The sequence below is a fragment of the Meriones unguiculatus genome, chromosome 10 (assembly GCF_030254825.1).
Source record: "Meriones unguiculatus strain TT.TT164.6M chromosome 10, Bangor_MerUng_6.1, whole genome shotgun sequence".
Classification (NCBI taxonomy): domain Eukaryota; kingdom Metazoa; phylum Chordata; class Mammalia; order Rodentia; family Muridae; genus Meriones; species Meriones unguiculatus.
In genome coordinates, this window is record NC_083358.1 from 32,317,640 (window position 1) to 32,341,219 (window position 23,580).

At 54.4% G+C, this 23,580-nt stretch overlaps 1 protein-coding gene across 5 annotated transcripts in view; it reads right to left on the reverse strand.

Annotated features, from left to right (window-relative positions):
* Window positions 1–23,580, reverse strand: part of Ndrg4 (NDRG family member 4) — a 38,139-nt gene that overhangs the window by 2,174 nt on the left and 12,385 nt on the right. For 2 of the 5 annotated variants that reach the window (XM_021641575.2, XM_021641571.2), the window contains exons 2-16: window positions 16,118–16,212; window positions 13,276–13,320; window positions 6,587–6,692; window positions 6,215–6,335; window positions 6,072–6,134; window positions 5,835–5,895; window positions 4,143–4,229; window positions 4,006–4,062; window positions 3,623–3,726; window positions 2,967–3,023; window positions 2,831–2,882; window positions 1,955–2,002; window positions 1,775–1,810; window positions 1,589–1,640; window positions 354–392 (exon numbers count right to left, since the gene is read on the reverse strand). In XM_021641575.2, the coding sequence (XP_021497250.1) occupies window positions 354–392; window positions 1,589–1,640; window positions 1,775–1,810; window positions 1,955–2,002; window positions 2,831–2,882; window positions 2,967–3,023; window positions 3,623–3,726; window positions 4,006–4,062; window positions 4,143–4,229; window positions 5,835–5,895; window positions 6,072–6,134; window positions 6,215–6,335; window positions 6,587–6,692; window positions 13,276–13,320; window positions 16,118–16,195 (1,006 nt within the window). In that variant the 5' untranslated portion in view covers window positions 16,196–16,212. Of the gene's footprint in view, window positions 1–353; window positions 393–1,588; window positions 1,641–1,774; window positions 1,811–1,954; window positions 2,003–2,830; window positions 2,883–2,966; window positions 3,024–3,622; window positions 3,727–4,005; window positions 4,063–4,142; window positions 4,230–5,834; window positions 5,896–6,071; window positions 6,135–6,214; window positions 6,336–6,586; window positions 6,693–9,653; window positions 9,814–13,275; window positions 13,321–16,117; window positions 16,213–23,580 lie in introns of those variants that run through there. The other 3 variants (XM_021641572.2, XM_021641573.2, XM_021641574.2) reach the window with 3 other exon arrangements.

A 23,580-nucleotide genomic window follows, 5' to 3' on the forward strand; every position in this document is an offset into this window, starting at 1 on the left:
TGTAGGTATGGCCAGTCCACCTAGAGGCTGGGCCAGGGGCAGACACGATGCCTACAAGGCCAATCTAGCACTGTGTTCGAGGTTCTGCTCCTAACTCCCAAAGCTCTGGAAGCCCCGCAGCCCACAGCCACCTAGAAATGAGATAACCGCTCTGAGACCGGCCAGCATCAGGTCCCACCCGGGATGGAACCCTGAGCAGACCAGGGTCTGCAGAAGAGCCGGGATCCGCTGGGGCTTTGAGCTGAGCAGGACACAAGAAGATTCCAAACCACAGCAAGACAGTGTGGCTGCAGCGGTGCAGAGGAGCGGGAAGGGGAGGGGTGTCCATGCATCGGGAGGGGGCCGGGGGCTACCTGCTCCTCCACTCAGCCTTCGGTCCTTCAAGTGTGCAACTAAGAGAGAAGACAGCCAGAGAGGGCGAGGGTAGGGAGACACAGAACATGGTGAAGATTGGGCCAGGCCAAGGGCATTGAGATGGGCCAAGGTGAGACAAACAGTCAAGGGAGTGAGGGCCCACGGAAGCCACACAACATGACTGACGGCAGTCTCTGGATCCCCACCTCTCCCTCTTCTCCATCCCAGGCTGTGGTTGAAGGCCCACAGAGGCCACATCCTAGACCCAGTGCCCTCACCACTCCAACAGTCTTGCACATAAAGGAGAGGAGGCCGTACCACAAAAGCCCCTTTGACTCCTGGGATGCCTGCTGTACTTCCCTTGAAGCCCAAGGACACACTCCAGTGCTCACAAGTGTTGCTCCTTCTTGGCCTCACAGATGTGTGCCAAGCTCCAGGAGTTCACGAGCCCAGCCTGGAGTTCTGGGTGGTCCTCCCTGCCTGCCTGTGCCTCTCTTTGTCCTACTTCTTCCTGAGAGGCTGCCAGGGCAGGAGGAGACCCTATTTGCTGTCCCAAGCAAGCTGCAGAAGCTGAAGTATTTGGTGGGAGGCACCAAACTGAGGGAGAGCAGTTCATCTCCCACGGTTGTGTTGGAAGGAAGGAAACCAGAGGTGCAGGAAGCACACAGGAGCCATCAGAATCACGTGCACGCCTGTGTGTGAGCGTGTGTGCGTGTGCATGAACCTGTATCGGGGGCTGGAGGGGACAGGCTGAGTCTCATTACTGTTGCCTGAGGGGATGTTTCGGGAAGAACGGGGGACAGAGCCGGTCCCGGAGGATCCTCAGTCTCACCTTCTGCAAGTCTGAAGGCGGTTCCACTTCCCTTTTCTAGTCCCAGACTCCATGGGCCTGGGTGCTAACTAACCTACTGGGACAAAGGGCCCACTAGGGTATGGGTGACTCATCTGAAACAGGCTCCCTTAACAGTACCCGGCGTCGGGCCTGGACCCCCAAGGGCTGGAGGGAGAGTCCTCTCCCAAACAGGCCCTAACACTGGGCCCAGAATAGTGCCTGAGGCTCCAAGGAGGCGGGGAAGCTGGGCCTGGGACACACACCTTACACGCATGCAGAGTCTGGGGAGAGCGGCCCAGCTTTTGGGGTCCAGGTGACACAGAGCATACTCACCCACGGACTGCCCAGCATGTGGGTAATGTGTCCCTGTCCCTAGCCCGTTCTGGGTGGAGGTGTACTTACTGTAGCCCATGCCTTGCAGGAAGTATTTGAAGGCCTCAGTCAGCTTCCCTGGCTGCAGTAAGATGGACAGAATATGCTCTGATTGGCTGCCTGGGACCAGTGGGGAGGATGGGGAGCCCTCATCCCCCCTACCTCACCCCCCACCCCTACCAGCAAGCACAAAGGCAGGAGGCCCAAGAGTCTTACCTGTGTCACCTGAGGAAGACCACCAGAATCTGCCATCTGAAAGGAACAGGAGCAGGGTGAGCTCAGCAGCCCCTTCCCAACACCCAGACAGACTGCCAGACAGACACACAGTCCTGTTTCCATGCTGGCCAGTGGACCCCTCCCCACAGCTGAGCATGGGGTCGGGGTGGGACGCCTCACCTTCAGGAAGGTCGTGGTGGTTGGGTCCAGTTTGGAGTTACACTCAACCTGGGGACAAGGAGCCAGCTGCAGCAATACCCCTGCTCCATTGCTTAGGCAGGTTCTGTGCCCAGAGCAGAGAGAGCAGGAGGGGAGGGAGGGGAAAGAGGGGAGGAAAGGTAGAGAAGAAGGTACAGGTCCAAGGGTCCCCCCCGCCCCCGGGCTTTCTCTTGATAGGGCTTCCTGAGTCCCTGGAGGTCTGTTGGTCTGAGGGGACTAAAATCCCCCTGAAAACTGCAACTGGGACAGGAATGAGTTAGGGGTTCGACCCAGAAGGCCAGGGTCACTCTAGCAGGATGATCAGAGGATCTGAACAGTGGGGTCCAGAGGAGCTAAGGGACAGCAGGGGACACTGGGGACCCTGCCTGGGTCAAGATGGCTGGTGCAACACACACCCTGCCTGCACAGCCTTCCTCATGAGCCCTTAAAAGTTCGGAATCTTCCGAGCATGCCTGGGCTCCAGGGCCTCCAGGCACCTGTGATGATAGGCACCCACCCAGAGACTGCCTGCTGCCAGAGGGAGAAGGAACACGCATGGGGCCCCTCTTGAGTGCCTGGGTGGCTCCAGGGTGAGTACTGATGTCTATGAGTCACTTATGGAAGTGGACCATGGACTAAGCATAAAGTGTGTGGAGACTGAGGTGGGCTGTAGGGGAGAGAGGGGACCACGAGGCAGCTCTAGCCTTAGCTCCACCCACTCTCCAGCCTTTTCCCCTGACCACCTGGGGTGGCCAGGCCAGGTTTACGGCAGGTGGCAGGAGAGTATCTGGGAAACCCACCACTGGGGCCTGCCCCAGACGCTAACCTCCTACCCCTGGTCAGGGCAGTCACACTCACCACCCCATCCTCAGCAGGTGCGTTATCTCCGACTACCAGCATCACCGGGCAGCTGCGAGACACAGGGGCAAGGGTAAACCCCGGCCTGGGTGTAGGGGCAGAGGCAGGGACTGGCTGGAGGGCAGGAGTCACTCACCGGAGCGTCTTGGCATTGGGCACCGTCCCAGGCCGGTTAATGTCAAGGTCTCTGCGGCTGTGGGGAGGGGCAGCGGTAAAAAGGGCATCCCAGGGGCAGATCCCAACACTGCCCCTGGTCAGCTAGGGAAGCATGAACCGGCTCTGTATACACAGGACCTTCTGGATCACCATCATCATGGCTCCATTCTGGAATCCCCAAGCTAGGCCAGGTATGCGCCATTTCCCTGTGGCTTCAGGACTCCCCATGCAACAACCCTTACTAAATATTTGCATCTCTTCCTCACTGTAGTTTTTCTGACAGGAGCTTCCTCACTCAAAGTTTGCAAAAGCAAAGTTACAGTGGGGTGGGATGCCCTTTCAGAAGAGTCACGGGCTCCACAAAGCACTGTTGGGAACCCTTAACCTCCTCTGGCTTCTCACTGTACAGGGCTGAGCACCTAGTCACGAAGCGGGGATCAAGGGTGCTGCTGGCATTCTCTCCACCCAGCAAAGGAGAAGAGCAAGAACCCAGTGACCAGAGCCCAGGGCCTGCTCCCTCTCTGCTCTGGGGAAGCCACACCTTTGGCAAAAAGCTACCCTCTCCCAGATGTCCTCTCCAGGCCAGGGATGGTGCTGCCCGCCCTGCCCCTCCCACGGAGGATGGGGACACCACACCTGTTGTACATGTTCCAGAAGAGCTGCAGGTTGGCCTGGTTCACCACGTTTGAGATCTGCTGCCGGTAGCTCTGCACCAGCTCTGTGTTGTTCACCAGCTCCTCCTGGGCGCGGGAGGGCAGGAGGGGGCACACAGGGGCAGAAGGGGGGGGACGAAGGGCTCTGAGATGGCATGTGGGAGTCACCTACCAAACAGCCCTAGCAGGAGGGTCTGACAGGCAGAGCAGAGGCCTCAGGAGCAGGAAGGTTTCCCTCAGGCCACCTCAGGCAGGGGCTAGCACCCAGCCCTGCTCCACCTGCCGCAGCTTCCTGTGCTGGCCAAGGCCCAGCCCGTAGCCCCTGCTCCCGAGGACGCTGCAGGGGCAGCGCGACCCACTGCTTACCTGGCTGAAGAGGTGCGAGAGTACTGTGTCCGGTAAGGTGCTGGTCAAGCCGGAGAGCTGCAGCGGGAGGGAAAGCCAGAGTGAGGCCCGTCTCAAGCCACTGCTACTGCGGCCAGACATGCAGGCTTGATGCTCACCTTGGTGGCGGCCCAGTCAATCCAGCCTTTGCCATTGGGATCAATGTTCATCAACACCAGCCCCTCCACCAGGTCGGGGAAAATGAGCTGCAGGGTGAGGAGAAAGGGAGATTAGGCCCTGTAGCTCTGGCTTGGTAACATCTCCAAGATATCACAGATGGGCCGACTATGTGTTGCTGGGTCCATACAGGGGCTCCTCACGCCAGGGGCCTTGCTGCTGCTCCTTGCTGCCCACCCCTAAGAATTCTCTGATGTAGGTAGAATCCAGGATTATAGCAGCTTTTTACCTTTTCTGATACATGTGCATGTATGTATTTGTGTATGTGTGTGTGGTCCTGGGGATGGGACCCAGAGCCCTACCATACACGCCAGGCAAACACTCTGTTGTGAACACACACTTTGAATTCTTTTAATTATTTTGTTTTTGTTTCTGAAGGTGTTGCAAAGCTGGGTAATAAACATCTTTAAATCTTGTAAACTTTTTACATACATTCATTCATTCATTGGTGTGTGTGTGTGTGTGTGTGTGTGTGTGTGTGTGTGTGTCAGGAAGAGAGACCCTAATGGGAGTTGGTTCTCTCCCTCTGCCACGTGGGTCCAGAGGATCAAATTGAGGTTGTCAGGCTTGGTGGCAAGCTCCTCTAACTGCTGAGGCAGCTTGCTGGCCCCATCTTAAAACACCTGTTTTCTTTCTTGCTGTTTATGGCCGAAGCAGCCCCTATGGTAGAAGAAACCGGTCTTTTCAAAGCCAGCCCATGCTGATCAGGACGGGCTGTTCTGTCCAGCTGTCGGCCTGAGCATAGGGAGAACAGACGGCATACACACTTAGAGCTCTACAGTGTGTCTGCAGGGTCTACAGTGGTCAGTCAACAGCTAACAAAAATGGCTCATTGTTGCAACAGAACCAGGAGGAGGAAATGGTAATGTTTCTTTTAAACAGTGACTGGACCCTGAAACAGTTTCTGAAGTTTTAGAGATGAAGGCCCTCCTTTGTCTCACCTGTTACTTCTCAAATGTGTTCTCTTCAAACACCTCACAAACCTTCAAACCAGAATGTAAGGGCAGTGTTTGGTTAAAAGGCTGTTTGTGTCTGTACCACACCGCATGGGGACAGCCTTTGTTGGTGGACAGAGTGCTGGTTTGCAGTTTGTCACTAACAGGAATTCTGGCTCTGGAGATCGGTTGAGTGGGCAGCAGTTACCAGTCTATTAAAGCAACACGTGGGGCAAGGAACTCCCCTTTTCTGTTCTAATTATTCATTAATGATCTTTGTGAGGCATGTCACAGCTCTTGCAGAGGTCAGAGGTCAGCTCCGCGGAGTCCCTTTCCTCCTTCGTCCTTTGTGTGGGCTCCTGGGATCAAACTCGGGATCCAGGCTTGTGTGGTTTACTTGCTGAACCTTTTCGCCAATCCATCTAGCTTAGATATTTTTATGTAATGCCAGGGACGGGACCCAGAGCCTCACCCGGGCAAGGCAAACACTATCATGGAGCCACACTCCTACAGCCTCTCCTCCCCCCGAGCCCCTCCTTCCCACCTTCTTTCTAAGTTAACTTCCTTGGAGGGAAAAGGGGGGGGAGGGGACAGGGCTTTTCTCAGCAGAAAAAAGAAGGGGGAAGAGAAGGGGGAAGAGCAGGGAAAGCCCCTTGTGGCCCAGGGACCACACTCTTGGCCCGGCCTGGGGAAACTCACTGCAAATTTGGCCAGCACATAGGCTCCGGCTCCCACTCCAATGCCAATCACGTACTTGAACCTGTTGTAGAGCAGGGCTGGTCACTCCACGGCTACAATGTCATTTCCCATGAAATCTGGCTGGAGCACGCCTCACCCCACCCTCCACTCCGCCCTCGGCCCTCAGCTGGAGCCAGGCTAGCTGCAGTGGTGCACGCGCCTCCTAACCCCCAGCCCAGACTCGGCAGCTAGACTTACCCAAAGTGCTGCACCACGCTGGGGAGCATGGCAGCCAGCTGATCCATGGAGGGGAACTGGTACCTGTAGGCAGAGGGCGCGTTCAGGACCGGGGTACAGTGAGGGCCCAGGGCTGGAGCGAGTGGAGACTCTGGGGTACCTACCCCTGAGGGAACTGTGACGCCCCCACCTGCTGCCCAGGGGCGTCCACATGGCACACCACAAAGTGCTTGGTGATCTCCTGCATATCCTCGTAGTTGAAGAAGGTGTTGAAGCACAGCTTGTCTGCAAAGACACAACTCTCAGTGGGCGAAAACAGAGGACAGGCACCGGGCATGCCAGGGGCCCTGCAGGCTAGCAGGTAGGCGAGGCAGGCTGGACGGCGAGTGCAGTGGGGAATCTCAGGCAGGGGCCTGAGTCACAGGAGGAGGGGGAACTGAGATCCACAGGACCACGAACAGAGGGGAGAAGACCTCACTGCCCTGGCAGTTCCAGGCAGGACCAGGCAGGGTGGGTCAGGACGGAGCTGCACTTACGATTGAGGCCCACGTCATGGTAGGTAAGGATGGCTGGGCGGTTTCCTTTGGGGGAGCCCCGGATCACCACATGCAGAAGGCCATAAGGCGTCTCAATGTCGTGTTCCTGGAGGGGACAGATTGCACTGCACACTCTGGTTCTTGGGGAATGAGGTGGTAGAGCCCCTAGCCAAGGTGGCTTTGTCATATCCCTTAGTCACCCCACAGACGACAAGTTAATGGAACATCCTCCTCAGAGGTGCTCGGCACAGGGACAAAGTCTTCATTCCCTCTACAAATCAGCCTGGCACTGCCCAGCTCCCGCTCCGCATCCAGTGTGCCACAGGGTTGGGAGGCCAGCCCTCCTGAGAGGGCTCTGCCACTGAAGGCCAAGCCCCACCCCCAACCACCCTACAGGGTGTGCCCCTCCCTGCAGAACGGCCTAGCCACCCCAGCTGGAATCCACAGCAAGGGTCTCCCTGTCAGCCACACCCTGCTCCCTCGAAGTCCCTGCCCCGTGGGATGCATCTCCATGGCCTTCCTCAGGTAAGACAGGGCTAGACACGCCAGCCCTCAAGGTCTTCTGCGCTCCTTACTCCCAGGCCCTGAGTCCATGCTCTTGGTTTTGTGGCTCAGGTCTAGTCCTGTGTTTTTGTGTGATTCTGAACAACAGAGCAAGTAACGTCTCAACTCACTTCAGAGACGCTTTGTGAGAGCTACGGTATGCACCCCAGAACTCTGAGGAGATACCCTGTTGACTGGCCTTTTTGTAAAAAGGTCATTTCTGGGCACTCAATCAGGAAACTCCAACAGATCGCTCAGAGTTGAATACACCCTCTCCTCTATCACAGGGGTCCTGGTGTCACCGCCAGTGGCCCTGAGCTGGAACTGGGGTTGCGGTTGCCAACATGAGAGAAAAATCGGGTTACTGAGCGCTGGCTGTGGGCCAAGCTCCCTATCTGCTGCTCAAGACAGGGAACCTAGACCCCACTCTGCAGACAGGGCGCTGGCTTCAGGAAAGGGGAGAAACAGAGACAGCTTCCCCTGACTGGCCTTTTTGGGGTACATGCGAGGTCCAGTGTTCACACTGGGTTCCCAGGAGGAGACGACGAAGTGGTGAGGATCCCATGACCAAGGCCACGCTCTGGATTCATATTCTTCTGGGATGCCAGGGTATTTTTCTGTGTTCCCCAGTTAGGCCCAGGCCCAGCACATCTTCCTAGGCCTGTCCTCCCTCAGGACCCATTTGACCAAATAAAGCTTTCTAGTCACTGGTGCCTGACATGTGACACCTCATTTATTCCTAACTGGACCCTCGCCCGCTATGGCTTGTTCTACAGAAAGACAGAGAAAGGGTAAGTGACTCGCCCAAGGTCGAGCCCAGGGTTGATGAGACGCTAGCGCAGGCTCTGCACCCAGGGAAACATTTTCTGAGGTGGGGGGCGCTGAGGTCCACCCAAGGGACCTTCCTTCTAAGCAGGCTGCCCCACCCCAGCTGCTACTTTCTTCCTCTGGGCTTCCTGCTACAGTCACTCCATTCTCTCAGCGCCAGAGGAAGGGATAGGGCGTGAGGTGCACAGCGAAAGAGCACCACACTGCCTGCCAAGGGGCAGTTCTCTGTGGTGGGCCTGCTCTTGCTCTACAAGGACACAGGGACCTAGGGACTCTCCAAAACCAGAAATCTACCCTCTGGGTATGTCGGGGGGGGGGGCTGCCCTCTGCTGCCAAGGTGGTCTGCAGTCCCTTCCCAAGCCTGACATGGATGCCCAAGTCCTTATCCCCAGGTAGATACCATCAGTCACAGCACTGGTGTAGCTAAGGTTCACTTCCCTGGTGGAGAAGTACTGGCTTTAGCCAGGTCATGGGGCGCCAAGGAGTAATGACAACCACATTTCTTGTCTTGAGGCCTAGTGACCTTGACTGAATGCTTCCAATGACCTCTCTTTACTACCTCATCCTCCCCAGCCCTGGGCCTAGAACTCAGACCTAGCTTGCCTGACAGAAGCCGAGTACCCCTCCTCGTCAGGGTGCTGACTAGAGACAGGGGTGTGGGGGGGAACATGCCTCAAGGGTTGAGGACCACAAGACTGTCAGCCCCTCAATTCCCAGGGTAGAGTGCTCCCATTGGCTCTCAGTGATGTCAGAGCCCAGCCCCCCCACCTCCAGGTGGGCGCTAGAGGGATGCATTGCGGCAGGGAGCAAGGGAGGGGGCTTTGGCATCCCCTGTCCCCTCTCAGTCTCTCCCCTTACCAGTGACCTTGAGGGCTGGAGTAAAAGGGTTAGAACAGGGCTTTGATACATGGCTATGGTTATGTTATGGTTTGTTTTCAGGGTAATCCGGGAAACCTGGTCTGCATGGGAGGGTAGGGGCTGATTAGGACTAGACAAGAAAGAAGGAATGAGTGACATGGGGCCTGAGAGGCAGGCAAGGCAAATCTGCCCTTGCATCTCCCTCCTTGAAGAAGAGCACTGGGCGTGGGTAGCTGTTGCTCCTCCCCCATGGCAAGAGGAGGTGCTCTGGGGCCCCACGCCCTGCCAGCTCAGTGCTCCAGTCTTGTCTTCCCAACCTTGTCAAAGACAGCAGCGTAGCCTTTCCCTGATTTTCCTGCAAGAGTCCTGCCTGAAGACAGCGACGCCCACCCTTTTACCTGGCACTGCAGTGCACTGGGGACACACAAGCGACTCCGTATGAAGACATGACGCTCTGCTGCAGCTATCCGGCATCAAGATCACCCCCCCCACACACACACACAACCAGATCCTGCAGGCACGACCCTGACAGTTGCTAGGAACTGTCAGGGGCTCACAGAGGACACACCAAGCTCAAGTGACCCCCAGCAACTAGGCCGACACCAGCGTTCACATGAGGCAGAGAATACAAGCCAGCAAACTGAGGTCAGTGCGCTCACTGCATTTCCCACAGACATTATCTGTCTTACCCAGCCTTCCACCCAGGACCCAAACAGACCAGGAAGGCAGGCACTCAGATGTCACCACACAGGGCAGGAAGACATCCTGTCCTCTGTAGGTCATAAGGATGCCCCATCCTCCCTGCCCATCCCAAAGCCCCCACCGGACCCTCACTCACCCCATCCCAGCACTCCGGCATCTTGCCGAGGAAGGGAATTTGCTGAACCAGAAAGGGCAAACAAAAGCCTGAGTCACTCGGTCAGGAGGGAGGGGGCAGCTTGGGAGAGAGACTTCAGCTCTGTGATGGGGCACAGCTCTGGTGATTTTATACACAGATCCCAGCCCTGCCCAGGCTGGTCCCTCCTCCCTAAAGGGTTTCTGAGCAGCCACTCGCTCATTCTGAGCCCTCGCTCCTACATTGGCTGTTAGGAGACAAACCTGGCTCCAATTGGCTTCTGAGGTCCTCACTCATCCTGTCTCCCTTTAGCCCCTCCCACCCTGCCTTAGCGACATTGCATCCTGATGATTCCCAGCATCAGCAGCTCAGGGGTGTTTAGCACCTGGCACAATCCATCAGGTATATCTGTATGTGGCACTGGGAAGCAGCAGCTAGGACCACACAGGTAGCCCTTTCCACGCACACAGAGGCATCAGGCTCACTGATATGCGTACCAGTGCAGGGCCTGGCCTGAGATGTTGGGTAGGCAGACCTGCCCCAGGACTTGGCTCCATTCCCCCAGGAGTGCAAAGGTCCAGGGAGGGCCCCAGTCCCAGTGTCTAGAGGACCTGACTCCGAGGCCCAGCCATCCCAGCAAAATGACAGCCTAGGTCACCTGACCTTGAGGACGGCTACTGGTTGGAAAAGAACACAACTGGTTTTTGGGAGCACGTGGCTTTACCCGTGTCAGGGCCTGCCCCTTTTCTACCCACTGGGGTCTCTCTCCTTGGGCACCTCCCACCCTGCCTATAGGGATACGCAGGGCTGATGCACAGCCCTGAAAGTGGTGCTTAGGGATCTGGGGGTTCTGGGCAGTCTGCAAGAGCAGAGGAACAGCAGGGCAGGGCCCTCCCTGATCTCAGGCCCCTGCAAGAGGGTAAAGCACCTGGGAGAGGAAAGGCGCTGTGTAGAAACGCTTGCATCCCACACACGTGCTCAAACCAGCCCTGTGTACTAAAGCCGGTCAGTACAAACATGCGAGATACCTCCGGCTGCATGGCGTGTCCACCTGGGCAGCCAGGCTCAGGGTGACAAGCTGAGGTACACAGATGGGGCATCTAGAGAAGCAGGAAGCCAAGGGGAGCTGAGGAAAGGAAGTAGGCCAGGGAGGTGACAGAGGAGGGAGCCCCAGGGCTGAGAGAACAAGAGTAACAGGGGGAAAAAAAAAAGAGTAACAGGGAGCATGCTGGGAGCTGTGTGCCTGTGCCCCCCTTCTGTCTCCTTGGAGGAAGACTGCACTGCTGGTCCTTATCTGTGCTGATAGCCCTGTACCCAGGTGGGTCTTAGGGGAAGGTGGCCAGCTCCTCACCCAGGTGCCTGGTGACCTACTTTGAACAGTCATGTGACCTGATTTGAACAGTCATGTGCACTACTCCTAGTAGCACCCTCTGTCTTGGGTACCAACACCTTTCCAAATTGTGCCACATCTGACCAGGTCACTCCCAAACAGAGACATGGAACGGTGCCCCTGGCCCTCATGTCCTGCCCACCCACCCCCAATCCTCCCATGAACCTTCAATGGAGAAAAAAGGTCCTGTCACCAATTCCCACTCCCTGTGGTCCCTGATCAATCCACACCCACTCTCTGACTACCTACTGAGGGGTTTTCCTTTCCCTGGCTCCAAAGGAAGATGCTGACCCAACACTGGCCTCTTTCAATCTCCCTGTTTCTGCCCAACTCGCTGGCTACAAACCCTCAGACCCCAGGGTCAGGTCTGCCCAGACGGCTGTCTGCAGAGTCCTGGGGCAAGGTTTCTAACTCTGATTCTGAGACACAGAAGCCCGAGCGAATGGTCAAGGAGCCCTGGGCCCAGAAGTTAAATCGTTTCCTCACTCAGGTAAGGGGCAGTGGGGCTTATAGCCGTATCAGTGTTCTAGACCCATGGTATGACCACCGAGGGGAGCAAAACTGTCAGCATGCCCCAAACACCAGCCCCAACCTAAGTGCTTTATGCGCTGTCTCACCAAGTACTGCCACTCTTCAGACACATGGGAAGCTGCCCCGCCTCACACAGCTAGAAGCCACAGTACCAGAATCCACATCAGGCAGTCTACTGTGACTGTGTGCTATGGCTGGGTGTGCCTTGTCACGGTCACTGGGGTGTCCGGACGCTGGGCCCTTGGACACCATTCCCTCACAAACATTGTGAGCCACTTGCTTCCCTGTACAAAATAAGCAGGCTGAAGGTTTGCCTGTGGCTCCAGGGGGACGGACGGGGAGGACACGGACAGACCTAGACTGGGGGCTCTTGTACTTTCTGGTTTCTCTGCCTTGCTTCTTTCTCTGGCAGCTGACCCTACAAGGCCAGAGACAGTGACAATGTCTGCCACTGTGAATCTGGTCATAAAGGTGGCTCCCCAGCTGTGGCCCAGATAACGGCCATCGTTGTAGCTGTTCTTCTGTAAGAAAGAAACCAAACAAAACCTGCCTCTATGCAGTGCTCCCAGGGTGGCAGGAGGGTTAAGATACTGCTGCCCTTCACCAAGCAGGGGGTCCCACCATCCACAGCCGCCCTAGGCTTATCTACGTACCCGGCCCCCAACACACATGTAACTGCATTTGGAACAAAGACAGACTTCCAGGACAGGGCCTGCTCTGATTTCTGGCTGTCCCTTCTGAACAGGCTGGTCCACCTCCCAGCCATATACCTCCATTCCTTCTCATGGGCTCCAAGTAGCCCCCAAACTACTGAGTCGTATAAGTCCCTTTCAGCTGAGGCCTGCGATCCCAAGAGATGCAGACATGGGCATGTGGTCTGCTACAGCCTCCCTTCGTGTCCTTGAAGAAGCACATGACCAAGGGGCCAACACAGAGGCCCAGATCCTCATTCTTTTTGGCTAGCTGCCTCAGAGGGAGGAGCCAGTGGGGAGCACCACCTCCTGCATCCAGAGCACAAGACTGTTCCATGGAGACTGATCTAAATAGAGGTCAAGGGTAGAAAGGGATGTGGCCTGCGGGTGACTTCCATCCAGCCTGGAGGAGGGGGGTCTAAACTGGTCCATCATATTTGGATGGCCGGTAGAACCTGGGAATCCAATAAACCTATTTCCCTCTCTAGCCTATGCATGCTGTCAGACACACTTTGGTATCAGGAAATAAACAGTTACCGGGGGCTCAGAGGGGAGAAACAGCTGGCCAAGTGAGCAAAATCACCATGCAAAGGAATAAAAACAAAGAGCAAGTTCCATTTTCATGGTACCTTTGGCATCAAACTAAAGGGGACATGGTTGTCCAGGAAACAGCTGCTATGGAAACAAGAGTTATTTCACAGTCAACCTAGCTTTCACTGGAGGAAAGTGCTGACTCAGATGACAGCATCCCTCACTCCCTTCTGCAAACTCATTGCCGGAGGCCTCTGCTTCCTTCCCAGCTGTCTTGTTCACAGAGGATCCAATTCCTCCACTGGGCAGGGAGAGCTGCTGTGAGCAGTGGGGGTGTCTATCAGGTTGTGAGGTTGGCCTGCTCTCACCAGAGATTGGTACACCACAGATGGGCCATGCCTCTCCTCTAGGACCCAGCCCAGTGGGAAAGGGGTCCAGACAGATTCGGGTCCCATATTTGAGAGGCTGAACCTCGACCTACCTTCCAGTCTGTGTCCACAACTGAGAGGAAGGTGTCGGGGTTATCCTAAGGGAGGCAAACAAAGGGGGACAAGTTAGCTCAGCTCCCAGAGCCCTGCACGGAGTACAGCAGTCTTCTGGTCCCCAGTACATGTTCATGCTAAGAGAAGTGATTCATGGATTTATCCAGGGCAAGGATCTCTATCTTACAGACTAACAGGGAGACTCAGAGGGCTGCACCACAGGCAGAAGCAAGGGACCTCTGCCTGAGTTCTGGCTGTGGATCACTGCACATTAATAACAGAGGATGATGAAAGAGCAAAGAGGCACCATGACTGTTCCCCCAGGACAGGGTGGGTAAGCTGAGACCTGCTCCATGTCCTACGCTCCTGGCAGCAGCATCTTTGATTAGTGCTTGTCCTGCCTCTGGACTCCAGGTGCCATGACAGGGGGTGGGAGGTGGACCGTATCTGGCCATGTAAAGCCTGGACTAGAGTGAGTTCCCCAAAACAGGCTAAACTGGGTGAGCAATCTAACTTTGTAGATGTGGGGCCTACAGCTCAGAAGACATCCACAGCAGCACTGCAGGTAACTCTAGCATTCAGGAGAATGGGTCCAAAGCCAACCTCAGCTGTGTTGTGAGACTCACTGATTCTTCCAAGGCCTGGGGGGAACTACAAAGGTCAAGGGAGGGGACAACCACTTCTGAGATCTCTGAGGAAGGGGGCTGCTGGCAGAATGGGGCAGGGCTGGTCAATGATGGATCCTTTCACCAAGTGCTTTAGAGGGCTGAAGAGCAAGTGTGGGAAGGTAATTGCCTCAGGAAAGGAGGGAGGAGGCAGTTCTGTTAAAAACAGAATCTGACAGAAAGGATGAGGCAGATAACGGTAGGGTGTGTTGTATGTTCTCGATGTTAGCGGCGTGGGAGGGAGGGGCCACAAGCCAAGAGACAATAGAAAACGAGCCAGCGTGAATCCTGGGAGCCACAGGAGGTTTCTGAGATCAGAGCAAAGGGCAGGAGAGGGTCTGGACAAAAGAGAAGCTCAGGAGGGGCAGGGAGATCAGGGAGATGCAGAGAGGGAGCAGCCAACGTCACACAGAATCCGGGATTCTGCAGACCCTGCAGTTTCCAGGGAAGGCCGGTCTAAGGTGGTAGAGGTGGAGACACAGATAGAATATAGCCGTCCTCCTGCCTCTGCATCGGATCCAGAGCCTTCTGGAAGCGCCAAACTCCACTTCTCTAAGATGGCATTTTATTTGCCCAGAGCCCACGGCTCTCTCTCAGACAACTGAAATCAGCTCTGGCTTGTCTACAACACACCTTCTAGAAGGCGTGTGTCCACTGCTAAGGGAATAGGGACAAGAAAAGCTCTGTACTGCTGCTCTGGCTACCTCTAGGTCACTAACTGAAGCCCTGGATGTGGACACCATGGTATGGAGGTCCCTCTACACTCATTCCACTCTGGATAACAAGAATGTGGACCTGGAAAAACAGCCATTCAGAGTGTGGCAAGGTCAGGCAGGCATTGCATTTGGTGTGCTAAGAGATTTCGCCACCACCACAGCCTTATAGACGGTATCTCCCAAAGACAAAGGCACAGTTAGCTGACACCTCAAGGACTTCCTCAGAGACACAAGGAGGCCCTACTGGCATTTTTTTTAATGCCCCTTTGGAAAAAGCAAAGGTAACCAGCTGCCCAGCGAGAGTCTTGTGCTGACTCAAGGACTGAGGCCTCTGTGTGAGACTGAAACACAGATTCCTAAGTACCAGATTGGCAAACTATGGCCCTGGTGGCCAGTGGCATGGAGAGCCTGGGGACAGAAGAAGGAAGTGGCAGGCTGCCAGGAGTAGGAAGGAAAGGACCACGAGTCACCAGAAAGGGACGGCAATGTGCTGCAGGGGGCTGGAGAGACCAGGGCAAAGGACAGACTAGCACACGCCAGGAGTGAGGACAGGGTGTGGAAGGCTGTCACGGTACCAACCCAGTGGTCAAGCAAAGGCTTCCTGAGAACCCATGAGCAGAGGCCAGGATGAAATAAAGAGCCCGTCCTATGAATTGCTGGGCTAATGTCTTCCAGCGGAGGAAGCAGCTGGGACTATGGCAGATACACTCAGGGTTCAAGGAGGCTGGGAAGGAGGAGGCAGGGGAAAGAGTAAACCATCCCCCTGGCTTCAGGAATGGACATGGCAGTCCCTGAGAGAGGTGGCAGCCCCTGGAGAGTTTAAGCATAGGGCTGCAGTGTGGGTTTCAAGCAAACGGTTGTACTGCACAAGGAGACAAGCAGGGACACAGGGAGGAAGCTCCTGCAGGTAACTTAGCAGGAGGGTCGGGTGTGGACCAGGAGTGAGGGAACCTGGATGGAGAGCTTGCTGAATACACAGGTCACTGCTGGTCCGGAAAGCTACCTTCCCCCCATTAACCCGGGAGTCAGTGCTTCACTCAAGGCTATGCGTTTGAGGAAGGACCAACCATGGCCTGTTGAGGGGCAGGGCTATGGCCTCATCTGGCTGGACTCCCCAGAGCCCCAGGTAAGACACCTGATCCCAATCCTTGCTGCTGCATCTGGCAGGAGGCTGAGAAGGCAGGTGCAGATAAAATATGGAGCCAAAGGTGGGAGGCACTGGGCTCCTGCCTTTCCCAGCTGCAAAGCAAGGCGAGTGGGGTGCATCCCGGGGCTCGTGGGCTGGGCACAGAGGCTTGGCCTGCAACTTTCTCAAAGAACGAACCTGTCAGTACTGGGTTCCTTTGAGCTCACAGGGAGCCTTTTCCCCTTCACCACCGGCATGATTGTAGGAAAACACACAATTTCCCTTTTCACCACATGGTGGCGCGCGGCCCCTGCACCTGGAGAGGAAGACTTACCAGTTCCAATGCATCCTGGCCACGGAGCAGGGGCTTCTCCTCAGGGAATCGCAGCTCCTGCAGCCCAGCCATGGTCATGTCGTGGAGCAGAAGCCCTAGGAGGAAGGGAATACGAGGTTGGGCCTTGTTCTGAAGTTGCCCAGTGAGGACATCACAGGCCGGGGCTGCTGCCCACAAAGGAACACAGCTGATCTCTCTCCAAGTCCTGCTTAAGTCAAGGAATACTATATTGTATTTGCTCTTTTCAAAATCGTGTTTTGCAAAACTAGGCAACACAAGACGATCTCTGCATGTATTGTGAGGTAAAAGGGCTCTGTGGGAGGCAAGAAAGATGGTGGGCTTGGAGTGGCCAGAAGTTTCTTCCAGAGATTTTGGAAGACTGAAGCTGAAGAGGATGGGAGGTGACAACTCTTTTTTTCTAGGATTTGAACAGGGCTTGAGTCAGGACAGAAGATACAGCCTACAGCCACCAGAGGGTTCCAGACCCTGATTCTGGGTGGTTCTGGCAGATACAGAAACTTCTGATCCTTTTAAGAAGAAAGGGTCGCAGCTATACAGTGTGTGCATGTGTGCCCTGTGTGCGTGTGCATGCGCTCGTGCATGCATGTGTGTAGGGCTACACCAACAAATATCAGACAGACAACCCAAAATGGGGTGTATGCAGGAGAGGCAGTACTGTCTTTCATTTGGGTACAGTAGCAGAGGCCAGAACATGCCCAGGAGGGAAATGAGTCAAAGAACTGCCCTAGACATTCATTAAGACACAGGAAGATATTCAAAGGAATTCAGATTAAAATAAGACATCCGGCTAGCATGGTGGTGCATGCCTTTAATGCCAGCACTTGGGAGGCAGAGGCAGGTGGATCTCTGTGAGTCTGAGGCCAGCTTGGTCTACATATCAAGTTGCAGGCAAGCCATGACTTTATACTGAAATAAATATATAAGACTCAAATAAATAAATAATAAGACTCTTACTGTTTTTTCTTTATGGCCATGAAACATAAAGTTTGCAGGGCTAGCAAAGGAGTAGCCAAAGCAGCCTGTCCCAGCTTTAGTGGTTCTGGGGATGGACCCCAGAGTTCCACACATTACACCAGCACGCTGCCACTGAGGCCCAGGCCCAGGCCCAGGCATGCATAGTCTACAGGCCACAAAAACACTGACGCCTTTCTTCCCCATGAAGGTCAGTTTTACAAAAGTGGGGGAAAATTCCTCAGAGGGCTCAAACCACGGACTGTGGACAAAGTAGGGGTACAGCCAATATGGATTACCAAAAAGAAAACAAAAGGCAACTCAAGGTTCCCATTGTCAGGTTCAGCAAATCCCCTCACTGAGGGACACCTCATAAGGAAGGCAGGGAGGGGAGCAACACCTTACTAAGCCTTAGGAATGTCACCATCAACAGAAAAGCTGGATGAAGCCAAAAGCCATCAATGGGTCACTAGATTCACATATCACTTTGGCAATTTGACTAAGATTATCTTAAATCATAGTAAATTCTGTTTAACAATTAATAAAACACAACTAACGGGGCTGGTGGGACAGCTCAGCAGTTACAGTCATTTGCCACTAACAGAGTTCAATTCCCAGAAGCCACACAGTGGAAGGACAGGAATCACTTCCACAAGCTGTCCTCTGACCTCCACATGTGTGCCATGGCACATGTTCAGAAATGGTAATAAGTGTTTTCCAAGCAGCTACAAAAGCATTCAGAATCATCCCAGGTATGGGAGATACAAACGACCCATAAAAAGAGCCTGGAAGGCTGCACATCACACAGCCAGTCCCCAGGAGGGAGCATGGCTGAGGGAAAGCTAGAGCAGGGGGTTAGTGAGTTCAAGGCCATCCTGAGATGCACAGTAAAACCCTGACAAAAAATTAAACTAGTTTCAGGCATCACTCCTGTAGGGGTGGATGAGGATTGAAAATGGCGTGTCCAGTCTGAAGTGCAGGTGAGATATTTTTTTAAAATAATTTAATTAGTTAATTTTTATTAATTACTTACATAGCCTTGGCTGACCTGTAACTCACCATGAAGAGCAGGCTGGCTTGGATTGTGTTTTCATGTACAAGTGTCTGTCTGTGCACATACATGCAGGTGCTCACCAAGGCCTGAAGAGAGCGTTGGATCCCCTGGAGCCGGAGTTCCAGAGAGCTGTGAGCCGCCTAACATGGGTGCTGGGATTTGAGGAAGGGAGGCTAGTGCTCTTAACTGTTAAACTCTCACTCCAGCCCCAAGACAAATGTTTAGAAGTCTTTGTGAGGATCAGAAACAATTTTTTTTAGACTTATTTATTCTGCCTGTATGTGTGCCTGCTTGCCAGAAGAGGGCACCAGATCTCAGTATACATGGTTGGGAGCCACCACGTGGTTGCTAGGAATTGGACTCAGGACTTCTGGAAGAGCATCCAGTACTCTTGACCTCTGAGCCATCTCTCAAGCCGCCCCCCCCCCCTTTTTTTTTGTTTGCTCATTTTTCAAGACAGAGTTTTTCTGTGTGATCCTGGCTGTCTTGGAACTCACTCTTTAGACCAGGCTGGCTTTGAACTCACAGAGATTCACCTGCCTCTGCCTCCAGTGCTAGGATTAAAGGTGAGCGCCGACACCAGCTGGCACGATTCCTCCTTCTTATGGGGCTTTTCACAGCCCATGAAGTGCTTATTTCTGCTATCTCATGTCACCCTGACTGGAAGAGAGGTGAAGCTAAACGAGGCCAGGCTGGATGCCTACTGCTCAGTGCTCATGCTAGAATGCTGTATCACTCGGTATTGAAGGGATAGTTCTTGGCTTCCTTTCTCCCTCTCTTTCCAGCTCTCTCTCTATCCTTTCTTAACAGTGAAGCCTTCAGACTCTCCCTCCTCCCCTGCAGTGGATCCCCAGCAGCTGGCTGATCTGAGATACCCTTCCCAAACCCTGTCCTGTTTGCAATTACTACAGAAGGCCAGTGACTGAGTGAGGTCAAAGGGCCCAGACCTAACACATACCTGGCCAGGTAGCAGCTCTGGGCCTTGGTCCTAACCCTCAGCACAGGAGGTAGCAGGAGGACTTGCCACTCAAAGCAAGCCCCGGGTCCCCACAAGATCACACCCTGCTCCCTGCTGAGCTCTTTGTTTCCAGAGGTTTCCCAGGAAACTAAATAACAGTGCAGATGGCTGTATTTTTAGACCGGCATCCTCTCTCCTCCCTCTGCCCTTTCTTCCCTTCCGTTCTGCTCTGTGTACACTCATCCGTCCACCCCTGTGGGAGCTCAGTGGGGCCCCCGCTGGAGAAACCTCCTTCATTAGGACTTTCCTAACCACCTGCCTCCCTGACGCCCACCTCAATTCAAGGCCTTGGGGTGTCCTGCCCTCCCCCGCCTGCTGTGAAACCACCTGGAGACGGCTCTCTCTAGGGACAGTGCTATTAAAAGGGTTGAGGGTGGGCAGTGCCGAGCACAGATGGCCTGTGATGGGGGAGTAGTAGGGAAGGGGTAGGGAGAGACAGTGAGAGAATCCAGCGTGCCTCTGTCCTTGGGACATGGGCAGCCTAGCTTGTTCTGCACCTTTGGGGCAAGTCTAGAGTGGCCATCCCCTGAGGGCAAAAAAAGACATTCTTCCTCAGCTGGGTGGTGGAGGAGATGGCTGCTTTTCTTCCTGGTGGAGCTTGATCTGTGAGTGAAGCAGCAGGCAGGTGATAGGCGGTCCTGGAGCCTGAAAATGCTGCCATGTTCTTTCCTCTCTGCTTTTTCCACTAGACCACTCATTCCCTAGAGGGCCTGTGGAGCCTTAAATCCAAACAGGGCTGGGGTGACCCCCCCCAGCCCTCCCACTTACAGAGGTGGGGTCACAGTCATGGTCTCTACAGTGCTAGGCCGTGTTCACCATCACTCACTGCCCAGCTCTGTGTGGACAAACACAAGGAGACCAGCTGACACGCAGAGGAGGAGCCTCCCACAGGAGGAGCCTCCCAGGCCCACCCCAGGAAGCTTGGGGAGGATGGCAGAGGCACCATGCTGGGCTACGGCTCCTGTGCCTAGCCTGAGACAACCTCGACTTCCCGTCTCAAAGAAGAAAGGTAAACTGTAATGGAGGACTTTTGTTTCCCGTCCAGGTACTAACCAGACTGGGCCCTGCTTAGCTTCCACAATCCAATGAGATTGGGTGTGTTAAAATTCTCTACCTAAAAACGAGGCGAAAATACTTCAGCAGAGCCAAGCAGGGTCTTCCTCACAGCCCTGCCCTCTCAGATGCTTCTTTCCTGTTTCAGGGAGACGTCAAACCCTCTGGCTCAAAGGCTGTGCGAGGCTCTAGCAGCAGCAGGAGGGACTATGTTCTGCTGGTGAGCATCTTTAAATATGAGTCTACGATGTGATGGAGCCAGTGGAAGCCTCAGATTAGGGAAGATTAAAACCACAGCAGCAAGGGCCAGCAAGATGGCTCAGCAGGTAAAAGCTTGTACAGCCAAGCCTGATGACCTGATGACCCTGGAGCCATGTGGTAGAAGGGGTGAACAAATTACTACAAAGTGTCCTCTGACCTCCACATGCACTCCACGACAGTGCACGTATGCATGTGCACATACCCACATGGTTAAAAATGTAACAGAACGTTTAAAGAATATATGCATTACTCAGGCCCATGGGAAGACGGCAGAGCCCACCTGGGGCGGTGAGGCCACGAGGGACGGCAAAGCCACCTCTGGCCCATGTGTGCACCCTGACAGTGTGTGCTTCCTCTGCATTCCCTCCCCCAGGACGTTTATAGCCTGAGGACTGCGGCCCTGCAGAAAGGGCCCCTACAGAGATTACCCAGCCTGTCTGCCTTTCCAGCTGCATGCCTGACACCTTGCCTTCTTGTCCAGCCGGGCAGTGACTCTGCCTCCTGCTTTGACTGCCTAAGAAGCATGCCGAGGTTTCTCCACCAGGGAGCCCAATCCCCCTGAGGCCAGATTTTCCGTCTGTATCTTTTCCTCATTCTCCCACTGAGCCTTGTCAGGTCAAGTTCCTGGAGCCATGCAAGGACTAAGTGGCGGTGGGGATGGGGTGATCTTTTGCCTCCCCCTTTTCTTTTACCAGGTAGGCAACTATCACAGGAGAAGAACCAGTCAGCTGGTGGTAGGCCAGGCAGGGGATGCCCGGGACACATCTGGGGATCTTAGCGTGTTTCCACAGTGGAATTCCTACCAACATTTAGGCCGGGAGTGCTCCCTGCCTCCAAGATGCCCATTACCTCCCGCCCAGAAACACCAGCAGGGAAACACAAGACTTGAACACTGTCAAGGTCACAAGCACAGAAGCTCCGAGTGAACTGGGTTTGTGCTGGGGCTGGCCAAGTGAGAAAAAAAGGACTGAAGAATGGCTTGTTTTCCCACCTGTGAGTGCTGCCTGGCCAGTGAAGATGAAGGCCAGTACCTACTGCCAGCTGTGCTGTATTCCCAAGGTTACAAGATCCATTATCACAAGGACAGCCGAGTGAACAAACATTTGAAAGCAAAAACCCTGGGGCAAGGGGTCCCCACCACAGAGAAGGATGTCACAGGATAGTCACCAAGCCAGTGCACCCCAACACGCTTCCAGATGCAGCTGGAATAGGGCCCCCCACTGCTCCCTCACAGCTGGGCAAGAGCACCCCCCAATATTAAGGTCTGGAGCCATCTTCTGTGGATGCTGCCCCCTTTCCCTCTCCCAACCACAGAAGGTAGGGGCTCTCTTCATCAATGTCTGCATCTCACTAGTGAGAAAATGGTGCAGAAAGAGAGGCACACCCCAGGGAAGACTTGGGAAGGATCCATGCTAACAATGTCCCCGTGTAGCGAGCGTTCCACCTCCCTGGGGAGACGGCAGGCTGGACCTGAGATACAAGACATTTCTTCTTTGGCGTGCCCTCCATGCTCCCCTGCAGCTGCTGCTGCCTGCCCCCTGGTTTATTCCAGGCCTGAAAGAGACCCACTCACAGGCTTTCTCACGGGGTTCCTACGAATGTCTAATTTCCCTGCCCTGACCATTATCATGTCCTTCACTGGCTACAAATGGAGAGACGATTCCTGTCAATGAGGCCTGGGGTGGAGGACGACAACATACTCACGTATGCAGCTGGCTGGACGCTGTAATTCTGTGTCTGGGTCCAAAATCCTAAAGGAAACACCAGAGCTACCCGGGGAGAAGTAAAGTTCTGCTAGGAAGAGTGAAAATGCTCAAGCAATTCACAGGACCACACAACAGAAAGCGGCCGTGCTTAGGAGTATCGCGCAACCCATAAAAAGACACGCAGTTAGGGACAAGGACATGCCACACAGTAAGTATTAAGAAAAAAATCCCAGCAGGGGCATGGTGGTGCACACCTTTAATCCCAGCACTCAGGGAGGCAGAGATGGGCAGATCTCTGTGAGCTCGAGGTCAGCCTGGTCTACAAAGCAAGTCCAGAACAGCCACGGCTACACAGAGAAACCCTGTCTTGAAACAAGCAAACAAACAAACAGACCACTTATGTAAGAAAAATGCACCAAATGCCTATGTCGGCAAATTCAAAACAAAACCCCCATATGACTCCAGGTAAAGTAACTGTTCACCTAGCAGGAAGGGTGTTGGTTTGGAAGTGGGCAAACAGGTTTCTATTCCATACACCAACTCTCATCTAAGACACCACACAGATTTTATACATCTACGAGCACAAAAGCCACTTGAAATAAACCATAACGTTCCCTCACTTTATCTCACAGATAAATTGTAACACACACAAGCCACAGAACTTCCCACACAGGCCTTTGGCCCAGCTTCCCCCAAAGGTTTCATATGATGGAGTCACAAATACGGTTGGAAGAGATAGGAATGAAAGCACGGGTGCAATACTGTTAGCAGCCAGGCCTGATGCTATGGACTTAGGGGTTCAGGAGGACCCAGCAGCATCCGGCTCCTCACTCGGCTGCCGGCACAGGCCCTCAGTGCTTGGTTTATCATGGCCATGACACTCTGGAAGCAAGCCTCCTCCTCCCAGGCTGAGGGGCAATGCCCTCGGCCTGTGCTTGCTCCTGATTAGACTCAGGGTTAGGCATTTGGCGCAAGGATGCAGGAGAAGCCATGTGCCATTCTCAGAGCTGCCTAGTACAGGGGCTCGTGGTGCTGCCCTGTCCTGCTGCAGGGGCTGCTGACCTTGACCGCGGCTGGGAGGTGGTAAGCTGCTAGGTTTCTCTGCTGGGCGGAACTATCTTTCTTTGTAACTGGTTATCTCACAGGAAGGCACCCTGGCAATACCCGGTTTCAGCTCATACTTTCTCAGGCTAATTTTAGCAGCCCTGGATGACTCTTGTCCACAATTCTTACTGTGGCGTTTGTCTAACGATAATTTTCTATTTCTGTCACCCTGTCCAGTCGTTAGTTGGGACTGTGTGAGAAAGAGCTATCCTTTCTCCCACGTGCAGCTAACCTTCCCTCATTTCATCACACTATAACAGACCTGTGAAGATTAATTCTATGGCCGAATTCTGTT